At 39.7% G+C, this 25,263-nt stretch overlaps 1 protein-coding gene across 9 annotated transcripts in view; it reads left to right on the top strand.

Moving 5' to 3' along the window:
* The window catches only part of magi2b (membrane associated guanylate kinase, WW and PDZ domain containing 2b), a 143,500-nt gene that overhangs the window by 62,854 nt on the left and 55,383 nt on the right, over positions 1-25,263 (top strand). For 8 of the 9 annotated variants that reach the window (XM_058397262.1, XM_058397259.1, XM_058397261.1 and 5 more), the window contains 4 exons: positions 1,781-1,900; positions 10,514-10,729; positions 14,555-14,774; positions 15,529-15,608. In XM_058397262.1, the coding sequence (XP_058253245.1) occupies positions 1,781-1,900; positions 10,514-10,729; positions 14,555-14,774; positions 15,529-15,608 (636 nt within the window). The remainder of the gene's footprint in view (positions 1-1,780; positions 1,901-10,513; positions 10,730-14,554; positions 14,775-15,528; positions 15,609-25,263) is intronic. The other variant, XM_058397263.1, reaches the window with a different exon arrangement.

The raw sequence follows: 25,263 nt of genomic DNA, 5'->3' as shown, positions 1-25,263 counted from the left end.
CACGCTGTGAGCTCCCATACAATTCCATCCCTAATGTACTCCCTGAACTCGTGCCTTCCAGAGCGCCTGGGAGATAACGTTCATCTCGAACATCTTCAGAATGTCTGTCGTCTCACTTTCCAGAGTTTGAGATGGTAGCGTTAGGTGGAAGCCGGTTAGAGCGGCAGGTTTGTCACGGCCTCGTCTCTGTGTGAGCGCGACTCTTCAGGGGGCCTCTGTAAAGCTCAGAGACCTGCTGCTAGCCCAGATTTGGCCTGACTGCAAACTTCTGCCTCCAACTGGGCCGTTCACTCTTCTAGACTCTATTTGGAAACTCATTTCAAGTCTAACTCTGACTCTAAAGCCGAACAGCATTTCAAGGGCTCAGAGAAGTGTGCAGGGATTGAGAGAGTTTTTAAAGATGAAATTATATCAAGCGCTGCTAGACGTCTAGCTCCGAGTCTCCTCATATCTCACTGCCTCTTCGCTTACAGTCAGAACTGTGTCTAAGCCAGTGTCTATGGATTTATTCACCGCACAATCAAAGTCTCAGAGTCCCAAATCACATATGCACTGTTCTATACCATTTTGTAGTATAAATACTGCAACAAGATGAAGTGCACTTCGGGAGCGAAGTGTGGAATGACACTTTATGATTTATGTAGCACAAGAGGGGCGGGGCTACCAGGCACTTACGCTGGAAAAGAAAGAAAATTCAAGATGGCCGACGACACATTCAAAAATTTGCTGTATTTTGATAAAGCTAGCGCCGTCTCATTACGTTTCTCAGCGTGTGCCATCGACTACGAGACGGCTTACAGTTTCATTTGAGACAATACTACCTTTGTAAAATTAATCAGCAGAGTACCTTGTGCATAGTGTAAGTGCATAGTATGTAGTACTTCAATTAGGATGCAGCTATTAGGTAAGGAATAAAACACTTATATATAGGAATATTATAGGAATAAATTTTATAGGAATATTGTCATGCCAGAAATAGCCTTTATTTGTCACATATACGTTACAGCACAGTGAAATTCATTCTTCGCATATCCCAGCCTTGGGGGTTGGGGTCAGAGTGCAGGGTCAGCCATGATACAGCACCCCTGGAGCAGAGAAGGTTAAGGGCCTTGCTCAAGGGCCCAACAGTGGCAACTTGACGGTGCTGGTGCTTGAACCTGTCAACGACCCAGAGCCTTAACCACTTGAGCCACTGTTTAATCCGTGACATTATTGTGTGAGAGTTAATATTTCCACTGAGACGTTGATCATTTTCCAATAACGGCACATCCTGAGGCAATGATTACACCTTAATTTATTAATGAACAACATGCTGTATATATATTTTTTTCAACAAATCAAGACTCATCCTGTTGTTACATTTTAGCCTTGTCACCTTGTCATGTTTCTGAGGAACCACAAAAAGCCTAATCCTCTGTTATGAGGACACACGATGGAAAACCTTTACAAACGTGCGAGACGTGTTCCATAAATGTGAAATAAACATATCCATATCTTAGCAAAATAACATTTTATTTGTCTCTCCACTTATTAGATTATGTTGACTGCCTGCTCTACAAGTCTCTGTGAAAGAGCATTAATATAATATAAACCTGGTATTTGAGTTATAGCAGTAACTACTGCCAGATCAGCTGCTGCTATAGAGAATAAACCAGCACTTTCTGACTAATCATAATTAAGAGTTTAATAGCAGTGTGGTAAAACAGAATATACGACATATCTGTGAGCTAATGTGTGAATTTTGTGTGAATTCTGAACAGCACGTCTTCTCTTTTATCAGGCACCACGCGACAACCGAAAGAGGGAGAGGTCCCAGGCGTGGACTATAACTTTGTGAGTGTCGACCGGTTTATGGAATTAGAGAAAAGTGGAGCTTTACTCGAGAGTGGAACATATGAAGGTGAGTAAAATGCAGTTAGTCTCCGACTCCATATACAGTAACTGATCCTGACTCACTGTCAGTGCTAGCTCTCAGCACTTTAACAAGAAATAGCTTTCAATATCATGCTAGATGTTTTATCTGCTTGCTATTTGCTCTCGAGCTTTGAATTTTAAAGTTAGCTCTCAGCATGTTAACTGGTGTTAGTGCTAATTAATGTTTTCAGTATGGTTGATACTTTTACACTAATTTTCAGTTTGGTGTCTAGCGTTAGCTCTGAATATGGTAGCCACTCTTAGTAGCTGTTAACCCTAACCTCAATCTCTAACCCCTACCCCCAACTCCTAACCCCAATTATGACTCCTAACCCCTAACCCTAAACCCTAACCCCAACTATAACTCCTAACCCTAACTCTAACCCCTACCCCTAACTCCTAACCCCTAACCCTAACTATAACCCCTAACCCTAAACCCTAACTCCTAAGCCTAACTATAACACCTAACTCCTAACCCTAACTCCTAACACTTGCTCTAACACCTAACCCTTACTCTAACACCTAACCCTTACCTTAACCCCTAACTCTAACCTTAACCCCTAACTCTAACCCTGGTATTAATTGTTTTTGTTAGCTTTGAAATGATAAGGCTTCTATTAGCTTAACTGAGGTTTTGTAGCAATGTTTGCTAATCCATGTTTATAACAACTTGTGGGATTCAGTTTTAATGTCATCCACACTTGTTTCACACACACACACACACACACAATGGGCTCGTGACCCATGTTTCAGAGTGTCCATTGATCTTTAATGTAAATTCTTGAGTAGTAGCTTCTGATATGGATATTTTTCAACAGCATCTTGACAAAAAAAAAAAAATCAGCACTAGTAAATGCACCTTGAATAAAGAAATATCGTTAATGATTTTACTGGCTGTCATATTAATACATACAGGGTAAAAAACATTGATATAAATCCTAGATAAGAATTGTTCTTAAATAAGACACGCCTCTATTTTAGCCAAACCTCGCCCACTCACCTAACTCTTATAAACTTTAATGGACCAGCGTGCAGAGCTAGTGTTGAGATTGAAATACTGTACTAACCTGTACAGATTTTGTATTAAATCCTCATTGCGTGTGGAAGTGAACTCTGGATATTGTCTGAAATGCTGAACACGCTGTTTTCAGTTCCTTATTTAAGCATACATTTAATAAGTTTAATAAAATATGAACAAAAAATAGCAGTATACACAAAGTGCGTTGTTAATTACGCCATTTGTGTGTGTGTGTGTGTGTAATCTCAAAGGCACAACAAAACATGCAAATTCTCTACAATTATTTTTTACCTTTCTAATTAAAGGTACAAAATATGTACTTGTGAGAAATGCAGCGCAGTGCCCCAGTTTTCATGCTGTGTATGAAGACCTCTATCAGCCATTCTCTTTACTGTGGAGTTTAGCATGAGTGTTTGGATGTTTCAAGCTTTGCTGTATCTTCTACTTACTAACTAAATGGATAAAGCATAAAGGAGCCTGTCTCATTTTCACAGCAGTGTGAACACAGAGGTAATAAGATGTACAGAGTGGCTTCATTTGGGCAGGTTGTGGTCAATATTTGGCTGATCATTGTTGACACTTTGGATGGGTGTGAGGTGGGGTATATGGGATTGCAACATTTCTATGCAGCAATTTCAGTCAAGTCAAGTCATGAAGCTTTCAACCATGTATATCTGTATAAACAGTAAAATGTTACTACGTTCCACCAGGACCACAATGCTTCATAATACACAGAGCTACAGAAGACAACACAGAACTACAAAGATCAGGCATAACATTATGAGCACTGACAGGTGAAGTGAATAAGACTGATTATCTCCTCATCATGGCACCTGTTAGTGGGTGGGATATATTAGGCAGCATGTGAACATTTTGTCCTCAAAGTTGATGTGTTAGAAGCAGGAAAAATGGACAAGAGTAAGGATTTGAGCGAGTTTGACAAGGGCCAAATTGTAATGGTTAGACGACTGGATCAGAGCATCTCCAAAACTGCAGCTCTTGTGGGGTGTTCCCGGTCTGCAGTGGTCAGTATCTTATCAAAAGTGGTCCAAGGAAGGAACAGTGGTGAACCGGCGACAGGGTCATGGGTGGCCTTGGCTTATTGATGCACGTGGGGAGTGAAGGCTGGACCGTGTGATCCGAAACAACAGACGAGCTACTGTTGCTCAAATTGCTGAAGAAGTTAATGCTGGTTCTGATAGAAAGGTGTCAGAAAACACAGTGCATGACGGGTCAAGGCTGTTTTGGCAGCAAAAGGGGGGCGAACACAATATTAAGCAGGTCATAATGTTATGTCTGATCAGTGTAAGTACATTATAGAGTACTACATAAACGTGTTCAAGACAGTACAGTACAATAATTCAGAAAGGAATAAAACAGCAGCAGCAATCTAAAAAGAAACATGCAAAAGAATTTTGATCCTGTTCTCAGAATTGCGCTAGCACCATACAGTAAAGCTCTGGCTGGAGTTGGGGTTTTTGTGTGTGTGTGTGTGTGTGTGTGTGTGTGTAAATGTGAGGCAGTGTATATTGTATTCACAGTCTTGTGACAGAACCTTTGTTCTGGACTATATTTGGCTGCTGGGTTTCCGCCTCACTGCGCATTTCCAAAGCCGTAGTTGGAGGTGGTGCTGCTCTGGTCTTGAATCAGGATCTCTGGATGTTTCACCACAGCACAACATTATAAAGCTTTATATACCAGGAAGTATTTACGATTTGTTTGGGGATGTTTAGTCGATTTAAACCGTGTTTAACTTCAAATAAATGCCAACAATTAAAGCAACAATAGCATTTTAGTGTAGTGTAGAATTTGGTGCTGTCTCTCTTGTGCTTATTGCCAGCTCCCGGAAGATTAAGTGATGGATTACTGTTAGCAGGCAGACACTTTATTCTGGGGTTTAGGCATTTTGGCAGGTGGCAGATGCGTACTACAAGTATCAAGTGATTACTTGCCTGCTAACATTACACCGTGCTGCCTATTATGTAAACAATTCACCATTATTTGTCTAGACAATCAAAGATCCATGCTGTGGCGGGTACAGTGAATAAGCCAAATGCACAATAAAAATGCAAGTATTTGTAGCAATTGCGCCTGTGGTAATTACATATGACAAATATAACCAGTGAATAAAGTGTTGGGTTATATTGGGATGTGGTAGCTTAGTGGTGAAGTTGTTGGACTACCGATTGGAAGGTTGTCAATTCAAATCCCAGGACTGCCAAACTGGGCTCCTGATCAAGGCCCTTAACCCTTAACCCTCAATTGATCAGTTGTATAAAATGAGTTAAATTGTAAGTTCTGGATAAGGGTGCCTGCCAAATGCCAGAAATGTAACTGAATATAATAATTGGTTTACATTTCTGGTATTTGGCTGGCACTCTTATCCAGCGCGATGTACAAGAGTGCTTTGAAATCTCTATCAATGAATACATTAACACTGGTTCAATAGGTCACAGACTTAGGATACCATCTGGTTTACACGAGAAGAAGAAGCCTTTGTTATCGTCACATATACATTACAGCATGGTGGAATTCTTTTCTTTGTGTATCCCAGCTGAGGAAGTTGGGGTCAGAGCACAGGGGGGGGCAGCTACGACCTGGAGTAGAGAGGGTTAAGGGTCTTGCTCAATTGCCCAGCAGTGGAAGCTTGGCAGTGCTAGGGCTTGAATCCCAGCCTTCCGATCAACAACCCAGAGCCTTAACCACTTGAGCTACCACTGCCCCACTAAACTACAATAATATTAGCAAACTAGCTAGCACTTTCTACGCAGTGTAGCATTGTAATGTCCCTAAATATGAATAGATTATGTGGATTGAACAGATGGAGTGTGTTCTTAACAATCACAGATATGAATAAGAAATGCTTTGTTTGTTTTTTTTTGTAGTTAAATGTCATATAAAGGACCCCAGTTTGACTAGCAGCAGCACTGTGTCCAAGCTTCTGGGTAAATTCTGATAGCTCTTTCTGGAAAGTACATTTGATCAAATATTATGTGATATTAGGTGTCTATCACTGACGTCTGTAAACAATAGTTCCCTGATTTGGAAGAGACATTGTAGTAGTAGTAGTAGTAGTAGTAGTTGTTGTTTTGAATGAAATACTATTCACGTTTTCAGCAGTCTGATTTCAGAACAATTCTACTTGTATTTTATATCCAAATGCAGATAACAAAAACCCTTGCTGAATTTATTTCACTCAAATGCATACATCTGTCTGTTGAATCGAATAACATTAACACCATTTGTTTTTGGACATCCACCATGATTCAAAGACCTGAATGCACACCGGAGCTGAGAATCAAACTGTTTTGATACAGACGCATTACCACTACACTATTCTACCGTGTGTGGATTAACTGGCTGAATGTAATACTCCAGTTACGGTTCCTATCAGCTCACGAGATTTCACAGTGTCACTGGTTTATATTAATACTGCAGTACATTGCACTCACTCTACATCATCTAGCCAAGTCATTAGGAAACTTTTTTTTTTTTTATTTCAGTGTAAGCAATGAAATGAAATCATGTTTTGTTGAGAAATGTAATATTTTTATGTAAACTGTATATAATGTTTCTCACAAATCTGACTTGAATACATATTATTTGTTTTTTTTTCTGTAATCGCATTACACACAAGTAGACTGCCTTTACTTTACAGCTTCTGTGTGTGTGTGTGTGTGTGTGTGTGTTTGAGAGAAAGCCAACCAAACCAAACCAATGTAGAACTCATGAGCAGGAAGTCCACAGTATCTAAAATACGAGATATAATGTGCTACAATGGCATCATACCTACCTGTAAAGATTCACACCCATGAATTAGCTTGCTTAGATTAGTTTTATCTTTTCATCTGATGCATTGAATACACTGAATAAACACACAGATTATTATTAGTGAATATATTCTGACACAGTTCTAGGTAACCTCAGGTACACATCTCACACATGGAGGCAGAGTTTCGCAGTCTGGGCCTGAGGGAGCTGCCTGTCAGGTGTGTGCACTAGTTTTCAGGTGCAGGTTTACTTTTGGGTCTAGACTTCACACTGATCTTCTGTCATACTGCATCATGGTGCCATGTGTGTAGCGCAGTGTGAGAGCAGTGTGTGGGAGATGGAGTCGGACTAGGCTCACAGCCATGCCTGTTTGTCAACAGCATGCCTTTCCTTTTCATTACATGTGTTTTTGACTCTAGCTCGCAAAACTGTTCTGAAAAGAGGGCGAAAGGCGAGGTTCAGGTCCATCGTGCGGTGCAGTTGAGATCTTGCAGAGTATTTGGGAAGGATTATAAAACTGAGAAGGAATAAAAACACAACAGGGTGTGCTGTAACAGCCAAACAATAAAGCAGAGTTACTGTGACTGATTTTCACTTTCTATAACACCAAATCCCAATATCTTACTTTTTTTTAATTGAAAGCACAGCAATTTACCAACGATTAAAATGTAGAACTTATAAATAAACAACACTTTGTGCTTAATATTACATTTTAGTGTTACATATGATGTGGTGGAACGTATGCAAGTCGTCCCCTCACCAGCCTTTTTTTCTCTCTCTTTTTAAAGCGGTGAGACCGGCCATGCTGTATGTTTTGGAGACAGTGTCACTGAGGAAGAGACAGGAGTCAGAGCTGGAGGTAGCAGAGCCGGAGATGTTGAGGTTCTCTTTGGGAGTGACACGGTTGGACAGGATTAGGAACGAGTACATCAGAGGGACAGGTCATGTTGGACGTTTGGGGGACAAAGTTAGGGAGGACAGATTAAGATGGTTTGGACATGTTCAGAGGAGGGAGAGTGAGTATATTGGTAGGAGAATGTTGGACATGGGGCTGCCAGGCAGGAGGCAAAGAGGAAGGCCAAAGAGGAGGTATATGGATGTAATACATGACGATATGAAGCTAGTGTTGAGGATGCAGAAGATAGGGATAGGTGGAGAGAGATGATTCGCTGTGGAGACCCCTGAAGGGAAAAGCCAAAAGAAGAAGTAGAAGAAATAATACGACATTTCACATGGCAGAAAATATACTGACCTGTCCGTTGCAGAATTGTGACACTGGAGACTCCTTCCATAAATGTTCAAAAGGCATCTCCTCACAGCAACCATATCAATTTTAGTTTTATTTATTTATTTATTTTAATAACAGTATGTTTTTAATCCGTTCCTTTTTAGCCTCTGCCATACAAGTCCCTGTGAATGAGCTGTTACTATGGAAACAAAAACTAGTAAATTAATATAACTTTCTGATTTGAGTTCCAGCCAGAGCTGTTGTCAAAACTGCTGTTATAGATCATAAATCTACATGATAAATGTATAAATATAATGTTATATAGCAGGGAAATGATTACAAAAAGCCCACCGATTTTTATTTTTTTATTTTTTAGATTTTGTTAAGTATATGTACAAAATGTACAGTATGATGGATCCATAGATTTCTTTCATTTATTACACTACGCCGTGTTATTATTAGACCGACTATAAATTCCTTTCTTGCTGCACTCGTCCATCTGATGCTCTGAAGTGTTCCTCGGTTTGTTCCTCTGGGGAAATCATAAAGGTTACATCCTACAATAGAGAGCTCTCTTTTTAGAAAGAAAGCTTATAGAAAGCTACGTCTCTTAAACAGTGTACATCTTTCGTAAGGCTGCTCAAAATTCAAAGGAATAATCCCGATTTTCTGAGCGTTATTCGCTCAATATTTTACTTTAGAATGTTTATTATAGTTATTCAGATCAACAGAAGACAGACTTTTGTGGCACTGAGCCTTTTGGATAAGTGGATAATGAAAAATTAGACAATCAAGTAATCAATCAATATAGAAATATATGATGAAGATATAACTAAAGACAAACATATAAGAGAAACGTATCGGTAAGAAGGTGTACAAGACAGTGGTGAGACCGGCCACGCTGTATGGTTTAGAGACACTGAGGAAGAGACAGGAGTCAGAGCTGGAGGTAGCAGAGCTGAAGATGTTGAGGTTCTCTTTGGGAGTGACACGGTTGGACAGGATTAGGAACGAGTACATCAGAGGGAGAGGTCATGTTGGACGTTTGGGGGACGAAGTTAGGGAGGACAGATTAAGATGGTTTGGACATGTCCAGAGGAGGGAGAGTGAGTATATTGGTAGGAGAATGTTGGACATGGAGCTGCCAGGCAGGAGGCAAAGAGGAAGGCAAAAGAAGAGGTATATGGATGGAGTAAATGAGGATATGAAGCTAGTGTTGAGGATGCAGAAGATAGGGATAGGTGGAGAGAGATGATTCGCTGTGGCCACCCCTAAAGGGAAAAGCCAAAAGAAGAAGATAACTAAAGACAAACACAGGAATGTAGAGCTTGTGATTTCATGTAGCAAAATCGAATAAAACAGTATCTAAGATAAGCCGAGATTAGTCTAAACTAACCAGCTGCAATCAGAACTACAGCAATAGCTGTAGCTGGTATTTATTTATATCCATATGTTTTCACATCTCTAGAAACAAGTCGCAATTTCTGCTGTCCATCACTACAATACTACTGTAATACTAACGCCGTATTTACGAGTTGAACGCACATGGAGGGCATCACAAAGTCGTAATTACAAGTGGGGAAACTCTGGATTTTATTTGAGCTCCAGGTTTCCGAGTTTGGGCGTGTCAGTAAGAAAACACAGTGGAATTAATGGATGTAATTTTGTTGAAATTGAATGTTTATTCATCTCAGAAGCTGATTTCAGTCATTATGTGTTGGGGTATATGCGGCAAGTTATTGAAATAAAATCAAATAAAGTTTCCAGTGGCTTCGTAAATTGATTAAAAACAGAAACAAAAAACAAAATGTGCAATCTTTGTTCTTCATTTACAAACAGAGTACCAAACCGTTGCTGTATTATTTGTAGATAAATAAGAGAAGGTACATCTCCATCTTGTATCTTACATCTCCAGTGACTTGAAAAAGCACCTGACGTCGTAAATTAAGATGAGAAATTGAAAACGCTTCAGTGCCTGTATCTGTGTTTTTCTCTAGAAGAAGAGGTTTGAGTATATGGGTGTAATTCTGGGTCAGAGTGTGTAATTGAACTTTCCCTTACAGCTCTGGACTCCACCATCAGCCCTCGTCTCTCTCCTCCCCACAGACCTGCAAATGAATTCATAAACCTCTGCCGCTTACACACACACACACACACACACACACACACGTACGCACTCTCTCTCATACTCAATTTTTAATCATTAAACCAGATTCCCCCCGATACACATGACTTCTTTTCAATCTTGAATAAAAGGTTTGGGCTTTTTGTGATAGAGGTCGCCTTAATAACAAACATCACGCGGTAAAGAGAAGAAGAAGAAGAAGAAGAAGGAAAAAAAAAGAGAAACTGGGCAGAGTTACTAAAAAACATGACTGAAAAGTCGCTCTAAAGGCGCATACTGAGCAGCTCCCAATGCGTGACATGCCTTTTTCAAGCCAAAGTTTCCTTTTTGACGCAAAGTTCCTCATTATGGACTTTTTGTGCTGTTCTTTGTGCTAAATGATTTGGTTGGTAAAACCTGACGGTTCCTCAGGTTCTCAGATGTAGATTAGTAAAAAGGGGTTCTCTTTTGGTTCTAGATAACTTCTATGGCACGCCCAAGCCCCCGGCGGAGCCCACGCACATGCTGTTTAATGTGACTGACCAGCTGCTGCCAGGTGCTCGCCCCAGCGCTGAGGGGAAGAGGAAGAGGAACAAGTCAGTCAGCAACATGGAGAAGGACAGCATCGAGCCTCCCGAGGAAGAGGAGGAGGAGAGCCCTGTCGTTAACGGCAACGGCATTGCTATCACGCCAGGTTAGCAGAACCTGCTGAAAGGGAAACTGCCATGTTTGCTTGTTTTCTAACAGAACTGCTGATTTTCACCATATTTTAGGGAAAAGATAAATAAAAACAAGCAGGATATGGATTTCTCTCAGTCTGAGGGAGGATTCAGCTCCTAAGAATCAGCTCGAGGCAGGACATGCATGGTTTAGCTCACTTCATGCATAAGCTTGATGATTTTTATGACATCCTCTATGCAAACACAATGAGGCTTTATAAAGTCACATGATAACAACAGTATTCTGTGTAGCCTCATCATTTACAGACTAAAATCTTTCCGTATTTTGAACACACCCTTGTTACTGTCACGTGTTAACACGTGCCTTACAAGCCCAAGTGTATTTGCATTGAAATAAGTCTAATCATGTCGTGAAATGCATAAAACCTATGTATGAAGTGAGCTACACTCAACACGTTATGTTATGAACGTTATATAATGATGTATTACTGTTGAACTCCGTGGTAGAGGTGGGCAAATGGGACATGTGCTAGAACGTTAATGTTCTGATGATCACAGAGGATGATTAAAGGGTGACTCTGTAGAGTTGCGTAATTTATTTATTTATTTTTTATTATTTTTTTGTTTTAAGTAGAAACCCAGAGCAACAACGGTTGACCAATGTCCATGGCTGTTTAAAATTATTAATTAATAATTAAATAATAATTTTTTACTCAGTATTTTGCTTAGGATTATTAAATATAATTATTCAGAAAAAAATACATTAATTATTATTTATTGTGTATTACTGTATAGAGAAGAATACAGACTTTTATTGCACTAAGGCTTTTTAATGGCTTTTTACATTTGAATGAAAAATCAAGCGATCCATCAATTATTTCATAAATATATAACTAAAATCCATCACGGTCAGTGTAATGTTAAAGACACATGAATGTGGAGCTTCTGATTTTGGATCAGCCAAAAAGCTGAAGGTATCTAAAATACCCTCTCACATGGCTGTTGTTACAGCTTTAACTGGCATTTAGTTATATTTCAATACTTGAAATCATATTTAAAAGCATATTTATTTACCTAATGAACAAGCCAGAGGTGACGGTGCTGAGGAACAACTTCCTTAGACGATACGAGAGGAACTAGACTGGAAAGGGAACCTCGTCTGGGTGACACCGGAGAGTGTGATTATAAATCATTTCCACAGTAATTATTTATAATCATATCTCACAGTTGCTTTAGCATCTCTAATAACCAGGAGCAATCTCTGCTGTACATTACATTACTGAGAAGAAAAGAAGAACGCTCTGTGTCTCAGTAAGAAGAGCGCTCAGTGTGTGGAGGGAGTTCTGGGAAGCTTCTGTAGATGAGTTGCATCCAGATGTTTAGGTGTTGGTTCTTGTTGTTTTTGTGACACTGGATTGGTCTAACAGTGTAGCGAGGCAGGGACAGAAGTCAGACTTCACCTTTACATTGTGTGTTTGTTTGCTGTTGCGGTGCGATATCGTCTGACCCACAACACTCCACTGAAATATGAAGTCGTCTTTGAGTCCCAGACTGAATGAAGTTCAATCTTGAAGTCTTTCTTGAAACACACACAGAGGTTTCTCAGTACAGCTAAAGGGCGTGTTTCTGAAATTGAAATTCTCTTTATTGATAAAGTTGGACATTTTCTTTCTTTCTTACCGTCTGTAGTATGAGCTGTAGACTGGTCTTTATTCCTGCACAGCTTTCAGCACTGGGGTTCGTGTTGACTAAGTGAGAATACCGAGTGATGTCGGGGAGAAAGGACTGGGCTTTGCTGCTCTAGACTTTCAGACTGTTTGGGTAACGTATGTAGAGTACAGCTGCAGCTACAGAGCTGTCTGGAACTACACAAAGGAAATCCAGGAGAGTTTCAAAGACTCTCTTAAAGAGGGAAAAAGGAATGATTCGGATTCTGTAGAGAATAAAATGATTTTTTACAATCTATTGCTTCGTACAGAAACTCAGAATGATTCATAACATAGAGCCGATATTGGAGGAAAAGATTCTTGGTGTTCTCAAAATCCATGATGCTTCTTTGTATTATGTAGGATTGTTTACTCTTTCTTTCCATCTTTCTTTCTTTCTTTCTTTCTTTCTTTCTTTCTTTCTTTCTTTCTTTCTTTCTTTCTTTCTTTCCCTCTGTCTTTCTTTCTTTCTTTCCCTCTGTCTTTCTTTCTTTCTTTCTTTCTTTCTTTCTTTCTTTCTTTCTTTCCATCTTTCTTTCTTTCTTTCTTTCTTTCTTTCTTTCTTTCTTTCTTTCTTTCTTTCTTTCTTTCTTTCTTTCCCTCTGTCTTTCTTTCTTTCTTTCCCTCTGTCTTTCTTTCTTTCTTTCTTTCTTTCTTTCTTTCTTTCTTTCTTTCTTTCTTTCCATCTTTCTTTCTTTCTTTCTTTCTTTCTTTCTTTCTTTCTTTCTTTCTTTCTTTCCATCTTTCTTTCTTTCTTTCTTTCTTTCCCTCTGTCTTTCTTTCTTTCTTTCTTTCTTTCTTTCTTTTTCTTTCCCTCTGTCTTTCTTTCTTTCTTTCTTTCTTTCTTTCTTTCTTTCTTTCTTTCTTTCTTTCTGTCTTTCTTTCTTTCTTTCTTTCTTTCTTTCTTTCTTTCTTTCTTTCTTTCCCTCTGTCATTCGTTCTTTCTGTCTGTCTGTCTTCTGTCTGTCTGTCTGTCTTTCTTTCTTTCTTTCCCTCTGTCATTCGTTCTTTCTGTCTGTCTGTCTTCTGTCTGTCTGTCTGTCTGTCTGTCTTTCTTTCTTTCTTTCTTTCTTTCTTTCTTTCTTTCTTTCTTTCTTTCTTTTTCTTTCCCTCTGTCTTTCTTTCTTTCTTTCTTTCTTTCTTTCTTTCTGTCTGTCTGTCTTTCTTTCTTTCTTTCTTTCTTTCTTTCTTTCTTTCTTTCTTTCCCTCTGTCATTCGTTCTTTCTGTCTGTCTGTCTTCTGTCTGTCTTTCTCTCTCTCTCTCTGTCTTTATTTCTTTCTCTTTTTTTCTTTCTTTCTATCTTTCTTCTTCTCTTCTTGTTATCTTTGTTGTTGTTACAATATACCAATTTAGGCAAAGAGAATAGAGCAAAATCAAACAGTACACATTTATTTCAACAAAAGCATCATTGTGTTAAGAGAAATGAATAACAGCAAGGCTCCTCCCTCTTACTGAAATCATTCCAGTTCGATTTATTTCACAAATTTAATCAACTAACTTGATCTTTTCTTAAATACGTCATTCATAAACCCGCCATTCCCGAACATCTCACAATTTTATCGACATTCTTCTAGTAGATACAACTTAAAAAAAAATATTGGCACTCATTTCTTCAGTAAAACATTCTTTATATTCGTTTAGATATAAAAAAAAAAAAAGGTTTGCTGCTTTCCATGGATTCTATGTAGAATCGTGTTATTTTGGGACAGTATTGGGCAAGAACAGAACCAGTGGTCTATACAGAACCCCAGTGAAGAGCACCTCTAAACCTGTAGCACAAAATGCCTTCTAGAATCAGAATTAGAAGACTGAGTGTTGTTATTGTAGACTGTAATGCATCAGACTGAGGAGCCGTGTAGTCTTCAGAGTCATAGATGGTACTAGGCAGAAGAAGATAGATTTGAATAGATTTTGGAATCCTTGCTCAAATTTAATTATACTGTAATACATCTACTATGACATGAGCAGAGAAAACAATTCAAGCCCAGTAACTGAGACTCTTCTTCTCTGAGTTATTGAGCCTGTGTGTCACATCATTTTACTGTCCATCTCTTCTTTAAATTTATGTTTTAATAATGCCTCCTGTCATACCATCAGCTCCGCTATAAATATGTGGAATTTCTCATCCGCAGAATCAAGCGAGCATGAAGACAAGAGCACCGACGCGTCAGGCGACGTGCCTCCGCAGTCCTGCCCCGCCGAGACGCCCACCCTGACAGGCACAGACGCCCCTGAAGAGGAGCACGATGCCCCCAAATCCCCGGCCGACTCGCAGAGCAACGACGACCTCGGGCCGCTCCCCGACAACTGGGAGATGGCCTACACCGAGAAAGGAGAAGTCTACTTCATCGAGTGAGTGAAGTACACTTTAAAGCCCGCTTCAAACTAAGACACCGAGCAGATGGAGATGCACGCTGTTGCCTAATGGAGAGCGTCTGTGCAGCGCTATGAATTATGTGGAGAAATTAGCCTAGCCTCTTTTTGCATGGTGTCACGAAGCTATGAATTATTCATGAGCGAACCCGGAAAACATTCAGCGGTTTTATTTATGAAAGTTAATTACATTGCGATTCTTTTATTTTGAGGCGGTGGCTTCGGTCATGAAATGGGGAAAAGAGATCATAGTGAGGTTTAGATGCATCATGCGGATGAACGGAGCTTCAACTTTCAGAATAAAGACAACGGGAAGGACAGAGAGAGAGAGAGAGAGAAAGATGTTTTCCTCCTTCTCCTCCTCTATTTCCTTTTTAATAGGAGGCTAGAGACTCATTAAAATTATTGATTGCTATTCTGTTAACTGGAACTCTCCCACCCTCTGCGCCAATGGCCTTGTGGGATATCTGGAATCTTGCTCATTGTATACTTATTACCACTCGGGCGAACACTTTATCACCCCGAGTAGCTCTTTATAAGCCGTGTGCTGATGGAGTCACATATAGCAGCTATATTGTAGAAGCAGGTGACATAGCTTCACGTTGATATAAATCTTCGTTTGTGTTATAATCCCATAAGAGCTGCAGGAAAATCAAGCCGTAAATACCTCAGCAAACAGTCAGCAGTACATCAAACTTTTTCTTTGTTTTTGTCTTCCCCTGTTTCTTCTTAGTCACAATACCAAAACAACATCATGGCTCGATCCTCGATTAGCCAAGAAGGCCAAACCGCCAGAGGAATGTGAGGACGATGGTAAGTGTACTCGTGTGTGTGTGTGTGTGTGTGTGTGTGTGTGGGAACAGCGAAGGTGTGCAATTCCTAGAAACTGTGCACAGTATTTTAAGTTCTTTTGTCATTGATTTAGTTTAGTGTTTAGAGATATCTGGTGGCTAGAGTTAAGTTACAGAGATGATTGCTGGTGATTCAGTCTCATATTGCTCTATAAAATTCAGGGGGTAAGGTAGAAATGTAGGGCTACAGGCCATCACTACACTTTTCTTAACACCCTGGACATCATCACACCGTTGATCTAAATTCCTAAACATTACCTATGGCTGTCATTTATCTGTTTATTCACACACTGAGTCGATAATTATTAGCACAGTGTGTATTGTCACAGCTAGCGATTGCCATAAAGCTAGTTTGAACCATACAATAATTCTCATGCTAGCTAACATTAGACTTCTTACCTTCATTAGTTCCCTAAAAACCAGGCGTCTTTTTCTTTTGCGAATCTTCCTGTGCTTCAGCTTTCACCAGAAGGTTTTTTACTTGAGAATTTATGTCATTAGTGTTAGGATCATAGTGGACTTTGCCCTAAGAGACATAGGGATTTGTCTTACATGACGTCTTCACATGTATGGAAATAATGTAAAAGGCTGTTTTGTTTTTGTTTTTTGCAGTAAGAATGATAATTTTTATCTAAAATTAATGAGCCGTAGTTCAAAAGATCAAGAATGAAAATATACAAAGGTTAAGGTTAGGGATAAAATCAGCATTTGTACATTTTATCACAACTGATCTTTTGATAGCATCATCCATAGCACTGTTATATGAAATATATATATCTATATATATAGATATATATATAAAGGATGATTATAACACTAAAGGAGTCATAGCTAGAAGCTTTTCTTTCTAGTTGGCACTTATCTTGCTGTTGTACTTAGCTAGTCCGTCGTGATGCACATGTTTTGCTGCCTAGAAACCAAACAAAATTGGTTTGTGATGTAATGTAATACCATACGGTTAGCTAGTTATGGGCATTGATACGGTCGAAGGTAAACGATTATATCTTTAGGAGCCTTTTCTAAGGAAAGGTTCTGATGTGGTGTGGTTATGCTCACAGCTAAACAAAAAGTCAGCAAGTCAGCGGTCAGCGTGATTTGCGCCTCACGTCACTTTGCTCTGGTGCTTGTTTTTTGCCCGTTCTACCTGCCGTTGGTCTGTTCTATTTAAATCTGCGGTATTTGAGTTCAGAAGGCAAGCAGTAAAGTCTGGCCATGCTTTCATTCTGTCATTCCACTGCTCGTTCTGCTTGGGTAAAGATTTGCAATAATTACAGCCGAGCCTCTCCTTTATATGTGATTGAGTGGTTATGTCTATTAATCATGCGCCCGGCTAAGAGGACGCTCGCTGATAATGAAGCATTATTCTCTCTGATGCCTCCTCAACAAATAACTTCAGTTCATCCTGAAAATGCTGCAGCTTTCTGTCACAGAGCTTTGTCTTGCCACCAGTGCTGCTTCCGACACTGATTTTTAAATCCCTGTTAGCTTGTTTTTAACCCTTCATCAGTTCACTGCTGTTCCATTGTCAGACATTTTCAGTCAGTATAACTAAAAATGGATTATTTTATCATGGCAGGTCTGATATACACTACATTGCCAAAAGCTTTGGGATGTCTGCTTTCACATGAAAGTAATATGGAGTTGGCCCACCCTTTGCAGCTTCGCCTCTTCTGGAAATCTTTCCACAAGGTTTTTGACCATTCCACTAGAAATGCATTTGTGAGGTCAGGCACCGATGTTGGACGAGAAGGTCTGGCTCACAGTCTCTGCTCTAATTCATCCCAAAGGTGTTCTATCAGGTTGAGGTCCGGACTCTGTGAAGTTCCTCCACACCAGACTCTCTCATCCATGTCTTTATGGACCTTGCTTTGTGCACTGGTCTGCAGTCATGTTGGAACAGGAAGGGGTCATCCCCAAACTGTTCCCACAATGTTGGGAGCATGGAATTGTCCAAAATGTCTTGGTGTGAAGCTGAAGCATTAAGAGTTCCTTTCACTGGAACTAAGGGGCCGAGCCCAACCCCTGAAAAACAACACCTGAATTCAATGATTTGGAGGGGTGTCCCAAAACTTTTGGCAAGATAGTGTAAATTGAGTCAGGACTGTTGCTGTTGTCAGGACTGTTGTTGCTTTCAGTGTGAGAGGTGTGTTTTTCCCTCTGCTGGATAAACCTTACACAGAACTTTAGTGGTTGAAGATAACACCTTCAAATTTGATGAGTAAGCACTTGAAGCATCTCAGAGAGCAGAAATGGATTTGATATCATCATTTACTTGGAACATTTGTGTGGGGGAAAAAAATCATTTTGGGTTTGTTTTTTTTGTTTTTTTAAATTTCTATGTGAATATTGCCCCTGGTAGTTTAGGCAAAAAACAGATACTTATGAAAAACTACAAATTCTTAAAGCTCAGAGTGTCTACTTTCATATTAATCATGAAGCATCATTGTAGACTGTGACATGACAATGAAATTCAGTGCTAAACATGAACAAAAACAGGGACGAATTTCAATTTTTGGCCTCTGGGAAGAAGAGAATTTGAGACTGCTAACTGGCATGATGATGGACTGGTAGTGACTGACACACCTGTATATGAGATACTGACTATTCATCCACCTTCATAAACGACAATCCACTTAGCTATCTCATGTTTCATAACGGTGATCTGATTTTTCAGTCCGAAATTTCTGCAGTTTTCATGCCACAGTAACAGGATTTACAATAATGCTACAAGAATCAGACGGAGACGTGCGTGGACACGGGGCATGGGGATTCTTTTACACCGTAACAAGCTTAGAAACACAAAGCCTCACAGCTCCAGGGTCCTCAGTTCGATCCTGATCTCAGGTTACTGTCTGTGAGGAGTTCTCCACGTGTCTGGATGAGTTTCATTCAGGTTCTGAATCTGAGCAGAGGTAAACAGCTGGATCCAGCTACACTAGAAACACACACGTAAACGGTGTAGTCATGGCGTCACTGTGATACCTGTTTAGTTACACGCAAACTATAAACAGATATAATGCAACTAGTGAGAGGTTTGTGAGCTGGTTTAGAGTTTAGATAGATTACAGTAGAACATCTGTGTACAGTATCATCACCAAATCCCATGCACTACTGTATTCTATGCATTTTGTAGTAAAAAAATCAAAATAGAAGAAGAAGAATCTTCTGTATTTCCACACACATTACACCACAGTGGAATTTTTTTCCACATATCCCAGTTTTGGAGGTTGGTCTCATCATTCACAGCTTTGCTTATATATTGGAAAAGGGGCGGGGCTACCAGGTCCTTCCACCGTGTGAGAAAACAAATCAAGATGAAAAGTTGTCTTACAATTTTTAAAAAAAAATTAGATCACGTGGTGTAAATTTTTTAACATTTTCAAAATTCACCAGCTTTTATTTTTATTTTTTAAAATTTTTTTAAAAAGTTATTATTTTATTTCCGATGATACGACCCTTCTGAGGTTCATACACTAGACCTTAAAGTGCAATATACAATATGTACAATATCTGAGACGCAGCTTTAGTCAGAGCTCATTTAAGTGCGTCTTGACTTTTTTCATTCAAACTTTCCAATATTTTTCATGCGACTTAATGATGAAGTATGATGATTGAATGTATGAAGTGTAGCGTCTGTATAAATATAATAAGAAGACAGCTCCTGTCTTAATATGAAATAAAAGCTTATTAGAAAACCAGCTGTTCATAAAATTTGGAATAAACCCTACTTGTTACAAGTGTCATTTGACAACTAGACAAAAAGACACAAATACACTGGTCTAATGCCACATAAATAAGAAAAAATATTTGTTTGTATAAATTTAGAAGATACTGTACTTCATGTTTATTCTAACTGTTCCAATGCATTGATGAAGAATTTATGAATAGTCGAACATGAATAGAACATGTTGGCCGTTTTGTCATATTAATTCCCTAATTCGTGCCACAGGATGGTTTTATTATACAACACTATCACCTGCCACCAACCAAACAACAGTAAACAAAACTGTAATTAAGAAATAAATAATTCAGGTTGTTTTTGTGTTATTCTGTATATGTTGTCGGCTAGCTCCATTGTTCAGATTTCAGAAAATCTAAGATTTACAGAAATCATTTGAAGCACTAATATCCAGTGTGTGTGTGTGTGTGTGTGTGTGTGTGTGTGTGTGAGGTCTGCAGAGTGAAGCCATAGAGGTAAAGTTTCACAATTTTGGCCTAGTTAGCTGATATTAAGCTTGTTTCTTCACTAGTATCACACTTCACTAGCCATCTTAACAAATTTCCTGTAGTAAGTTTGCTTGCTTCTAACAACAATAACCGGTTCTAAATAAATCCCTTATTTATGTCACTAAGTACCTGCATTCTTCAAATTTACAAAGAAATTAATGCTTGCCACTCGGGATGCACTGAAAGCTAATGTAAACCTGTCAGCTAAATGAGTTTTGATGATGCTGAATATAGAATGAGACTCAATACGTCTCACTGTTTTTGTTGTGGTTCTTCGGGTGTTGACTCGGTCAGACACTCGAAGTCTCCGCTATGTGAGGACACAACACCCCAATCAATAAGTCATGCATAATGCAGCAGAAGAACCATGTCCAGAGGCGCAGTGAAGGCTATCTCTGTATGAAATGGAGCTGAGCTCCTGTCTGCTGCTATACTGAAGAGAACACGATGCTGACGTCAGAGTGTCAGAGTCATGGTGACTGAACAAGTAACGGCGCCTCATTAAGAGTTTTGGGAGGGAGTTCACGTAGCTGGTTAACGGTTCAACTTCCTGGTAGATTTGATTTGTGTAAGTCTGGTATTTGGGATTCTTTATTTGGGTGGCATGAAATTTCATTTTTATTCCACTACCTCATTATCTGCCACTAACTGCGGTGCTGCGTCCGCAATTCCTGACTTTATGTTCTTCTCAGATTCTTAACCCGGAGTTGAGCTCCCCATAATAATAAACATTAATGAGTGACTTTTTAGAGGTGTACGAAATTCATGCTGCTGCATTTCTGAACCTACAAAAGAAACCTGGAGTTGTTTTTTTTTTTTAATTAAAGGCACATAAAAAGCCTTTTTCCTGCTCCAAAAAAAAAGGAAGAAAGGAATATATCTATATATATATTGAAAAAGAACTGGAGCAGAAAAATGATTTTTATACACACACACACACACACACACAGTATACCTTTGTAGAATCCAGAACTCATGCATCTTTTGAGTTTTTGGTAACATTTTTTCTGTGTATTGACCGAATTTCCACGCCTGGAAAAAAAAGCCATTAAAATGAATTTAATGCCGGAGCAACACATGCACAAGACAGACAGACGAGTTCAGCTCACGGAAAGTTTCAAATATTTAATTTCATGTCGTTGGAAATGTCTTCGATCAATTCGAACCAAAAGCACAAAACAAACACAAGAGACAAATAGACGTGACCTTTTGCTTCCTCTCTTTATGCCTAAGAAATTTCCAGTAGAGGTGAGGATGAACAAGTCTTATATCTTTATGTTTATGAGTTATGGCGAGTTCTTACACCGAAAGTTAGCATGTTTGAAAGCCTCTGCCTAGTTGAAATGCAGTTTATCAGGGCCAGAAAAAAAAAAAAATCAATATCCCTTTCTACCAGTCTGTTAAGTGCTTCTGTGTGACTTGACTGCTAATACTCCTCTCCCCATTAGAGCTCCAATCTATTTTTTGCCTCTATCAGCAGCTGAAAGCCTTCTCCTGCGTGTTTGTGTGCAGCCCAGTGTGATGTCTGGTTTTAAGGGTGTCTTTTTTCCTCTGTGCAGTGTGCTCTAACAGGCAAAAGTTCACATTGCAAAAGAATCCATATAAACATGTCTGTAAGCCTGAAAGCCCACTGGCATCTATTTTTTTTTACTAGTATAATATTATTTTTTAAAGGTTAACATATTTCCTTTGGGACTGTGTGATGTTGTGTCTATTAATCTCAGTGTTAAATCTCTGCATGTCTGCTGTAGTGAAGGAAGCGTAGCATCAGGAGATGTATGAATGAGGCGTGGTCTTTGTGCCGTGTGCCTAGCAGTTCCAGATGGACTCTGTACCTGTCAGTCACAGTGATAGAGGTGTGGTCACAAAGCTTTCTAGTTGTAGTGAAAGAGCTGTGGCCTCTGGGCTTGTCAGTCCAAGTCCCAGTGAAGGAGGTGTGGCCTCTGAGCTTAGCAGTTCTGTTGAACGAGGTGTGGCCTCTGAACTTTTTTAGTCCCAGTCCCAGTGTGGCTTTTGTTCTTGTTAGTACCTATGATGGAGGGGTGTGGCTTCTAAGTGTCCCAGTTTTAGTGAAGGAGGTGTGGCCCCTGAGGCTGTTAGTTCTGGTGAAAGGGGTGTGGCCTTTGTACCAGTCAGTCCCAGTCCTAGTAAAGAGGCGTGGTCTCTGAACTTGTCAGTTCTATTGAAGCAGGTGTGGCATCTGAGCTTGTCAGTTCTGTTGAAGAAGGTGTGGCCTCTGAGCTTGTCATTTCTATTGAAGGAGGTGTGGCCTCAGAGCTTGTCAGTTCTGCAGAAGGAGGTGTGGCCTCTGAGCTTGTCAGTTCTATTGAAGAAGGTGTGACCTCTGAGCTTGTCAGTTCTATTGAAGGAGGTGTGGCTCCCGACCTTGTCAGTTCTTCAGAAGGAGGTGTGGCCTCTGTACCTCTCATTCCTAGTCCTAGTAAAGAGGCATGGCCTCTGACCTTTTGAGTTCTAGTGAAACAGGTGTGGCTTTTGTGGATGTCAGTGCTGGTGAAGGAGTTGTGGACTCTTATCATTCTATCATTCCCAGTCCAAGTGAAGACAGTGAGGCTGTTGTTTGCACAGTACTGAATCTGTGCTCACTGAATGGTTTGATGAAGATGAAAATGATGTAAATTATATGCTCTGGCTTTTACAGTCATCATATCTACAACACAATCGAACCTAGGGGAGATTTTGGAGTGATGGGTTAGTGAGTGCTCTCTACTGCCATCATCATAATAGCAAATGAGGGAAAGTCTTTAGAGGTACGGTGTTCATTTCCACTTGGAGAACCTGTCAAACTGCACTGAGGGTGTTCTGATGGCTCGTAGTAGCTCAACACCTTACTGAGATAAGTGATGTACGGATTATGCTCAAGAACTGTGACTTCCACATGAGAAATACTAATGATGTTCTGATGGACACATTAAAAGTGCTTTCAGTTCCCTGAGGCTGTAACACAAATATCTACTGCCTTTACATGTTTGTCAATTTGATCAAATATATCATATCAGCCTGTCTGTTTTCTACACCGTGCACGTATTATTCTTTGTGCCAAGGATGTTTACTTCTTGCTGTTCTCTTGGAATATGGAGAAGTGATTTGTTTAATCCAAATCTACTATATTTCACATTCAGTAAATCTTAGAAATCCTAATGGAAGATGTTCATAAGTAGCCTACAGAGCGTTCATACTCACTATGACATTCGTTGTCTTTCACACACACACACACACACACACACAGCACACTCATGTTTAGACTCATCCCTGCTCTCAAATATACATAAAACACTTGGTGAATGAAAGAGCCTGAAAAAGAGACGACTTCTGCAGTTGCCATGGCAACTAACCATGGAGGACCAATGATTTAAGGTGGTTTGTGTAAGATTGATATTTAAGGTGGCCTGTTTCAGAATCACTCACTGTTAATCTAGCTCTGTGCGTGTGTGTGTGTGTGTCAGCTTGTTGTTTAAACTTGTAAAACACAATTTTTTTTTTACATGAACATGTAAGCTATAGCTCTAAACTTGAATTCAGACTTCACACCCCAGTTGTGAGGATTAAAAGCTCCGCTTTGGAGATGCTCTTGAGATGGAGGTTGTATTTCATGGTACATGGTTTCAAAGTATTCTATAAAACGTGAAGTCCCCTACTTGTCTGGAGCTGAACGTTGTCTCATTTTTCTGTTAAGAGGTTTAATTCATAGATCAGGCAGTCAGGTTGGCTTAAGTCATCCGGCTCTCTCTTCCATTAAGAAAAATGTCATTGACGAGGGTGACTCATTTTCTCTCCCACTCAGCCTCAGCTGTATGTTTGGGGTGTGTGTGTGTGTGTGTGTGTGTGTGTGTGTGGGTGGGTGGGGGGGGGGATTGATTTGTATAAACCTCCAGGAGACTCCTCCATACCCATCAGTGATCACTGTCAAAGCTGGTCAATTTCAGGCCTTCTGGCTTTCAGCCCAAAACATTTACTCTGCATAACGAGAGTCTCCACAGCAAATGTTTATACTGCCAACACAAGCTGAAGAAAATCAGTAGCCACACACACACACACACACTTTACTTACTATTCATGTGAGTACCTTCCATTGTCATAATCATTAAGGCACTAATTAATGCTGCAGCGAAAAATAGAAACCTCGGATCAAAGGAAAATTGTGTCAATTTGTTGTAGATCATTAAAAAATACAAAATACTGAAAAAATATTTCAGAACTAGAGATGCCTCTGATCTGATACCTACTACCTGTAATTAATGTCAAAGGTTGGAACTGGATTTAGAAAAGATATTTTTACATATAATGAGTTTTTTAACATATCATCATACGTTAGAAAATGAAAAAGTGTTAACATGTCATATATATAAAATTTAACATATATAAAATTTACACACCTAAATCTAACCATAACCTTAACCTCACTAACCAATTTTGCACTTTTTTGTTCTTCCTAAAACCTGGATACCTTCTTTTGCACACACACACACACACACACACACACACACATTTAACACAATATATTGAACACAACATCACCAGGTAACCGAAAGACATGTTAGAATGCCAGTAATAATCACCGCCCATTCCCTTTTGAAACCTTCTTGCGAAGTTTGGCTTCATATCTGGGAATGCCGGAGGTATCCAGAGCTCATAGAACATGATTACATAACCTCTTAGAGACCGGACAATACAACAACATCCCCCCGATCCTCCTCCCCCTACAGAGACGAGCTGCGTCCCAAATGATGTACTGTACACTATAGACTTCCACTATGCACTATGTTCTGTAGCATCTAGTGTATGGATTATCGAAAGTGTAGCTCACAACCTGAGCTAATATACAAGACATTTGTATGTCGTCAGCCTCGTCAGCACCCGGTAGCCCCGCCTCCTCTTCCTGTGTGCATTGCAGTGTCTAACACTTCATTTTTTTTTTTTCCTTTGAATAGGTTCTCGAAGTGCTGGAATTTTCAGGGTGAACACACGACTCACACTATTTATACTAGACAATGCCAGCGAATAGTGCAGGAGTATGCGATTTGGATTGCACCCACTGAGGGTAGTTTTATAACACAGTGAAAGTGAATCGCATATTTGTCATGAACAGCATTTCTCATTTGTTTGTGTTTCTGTGTGAGCGTACCCGAGTAACACAGCAGACCTGAAGCACACATGACCCTCCCCTTGAGGGTTCTTCAGCCGCTCGGGTTCTTGCTGCTTTGTGAGTAAAATAAATACGAAAGTGACCGAAATAATCATTTGGTGATGTCATCACACTGCAGCCTATTCCGATTTGGTCGTCATGGTGATTCAGCAGCCGGCCAAAATTTGCTGTGTATGTTATTCACCAACAGGAAAAATGCCCTGAGCAGTTACTCATCCTACAGCAT

This window comes from Hemibagrus wyckioides, linkage group LG08, assembly GCF_019097595.1.
Source record: "Hemibagrus wyckioides isolate EC202008001 linkage group LG08, SWU_Hwy_1.0, whole genome shotgun sequence".
Taxonomy (NCBI): Eukaryota; Metazoa; Chordata; class Actinopteri; order Siluriformes; family Bagridae; genus Hemibagrus; species Hemibagrus wyckioides.
This window is presented reverse-complemented; position numbering and strand designations above follow the sequence as displayed.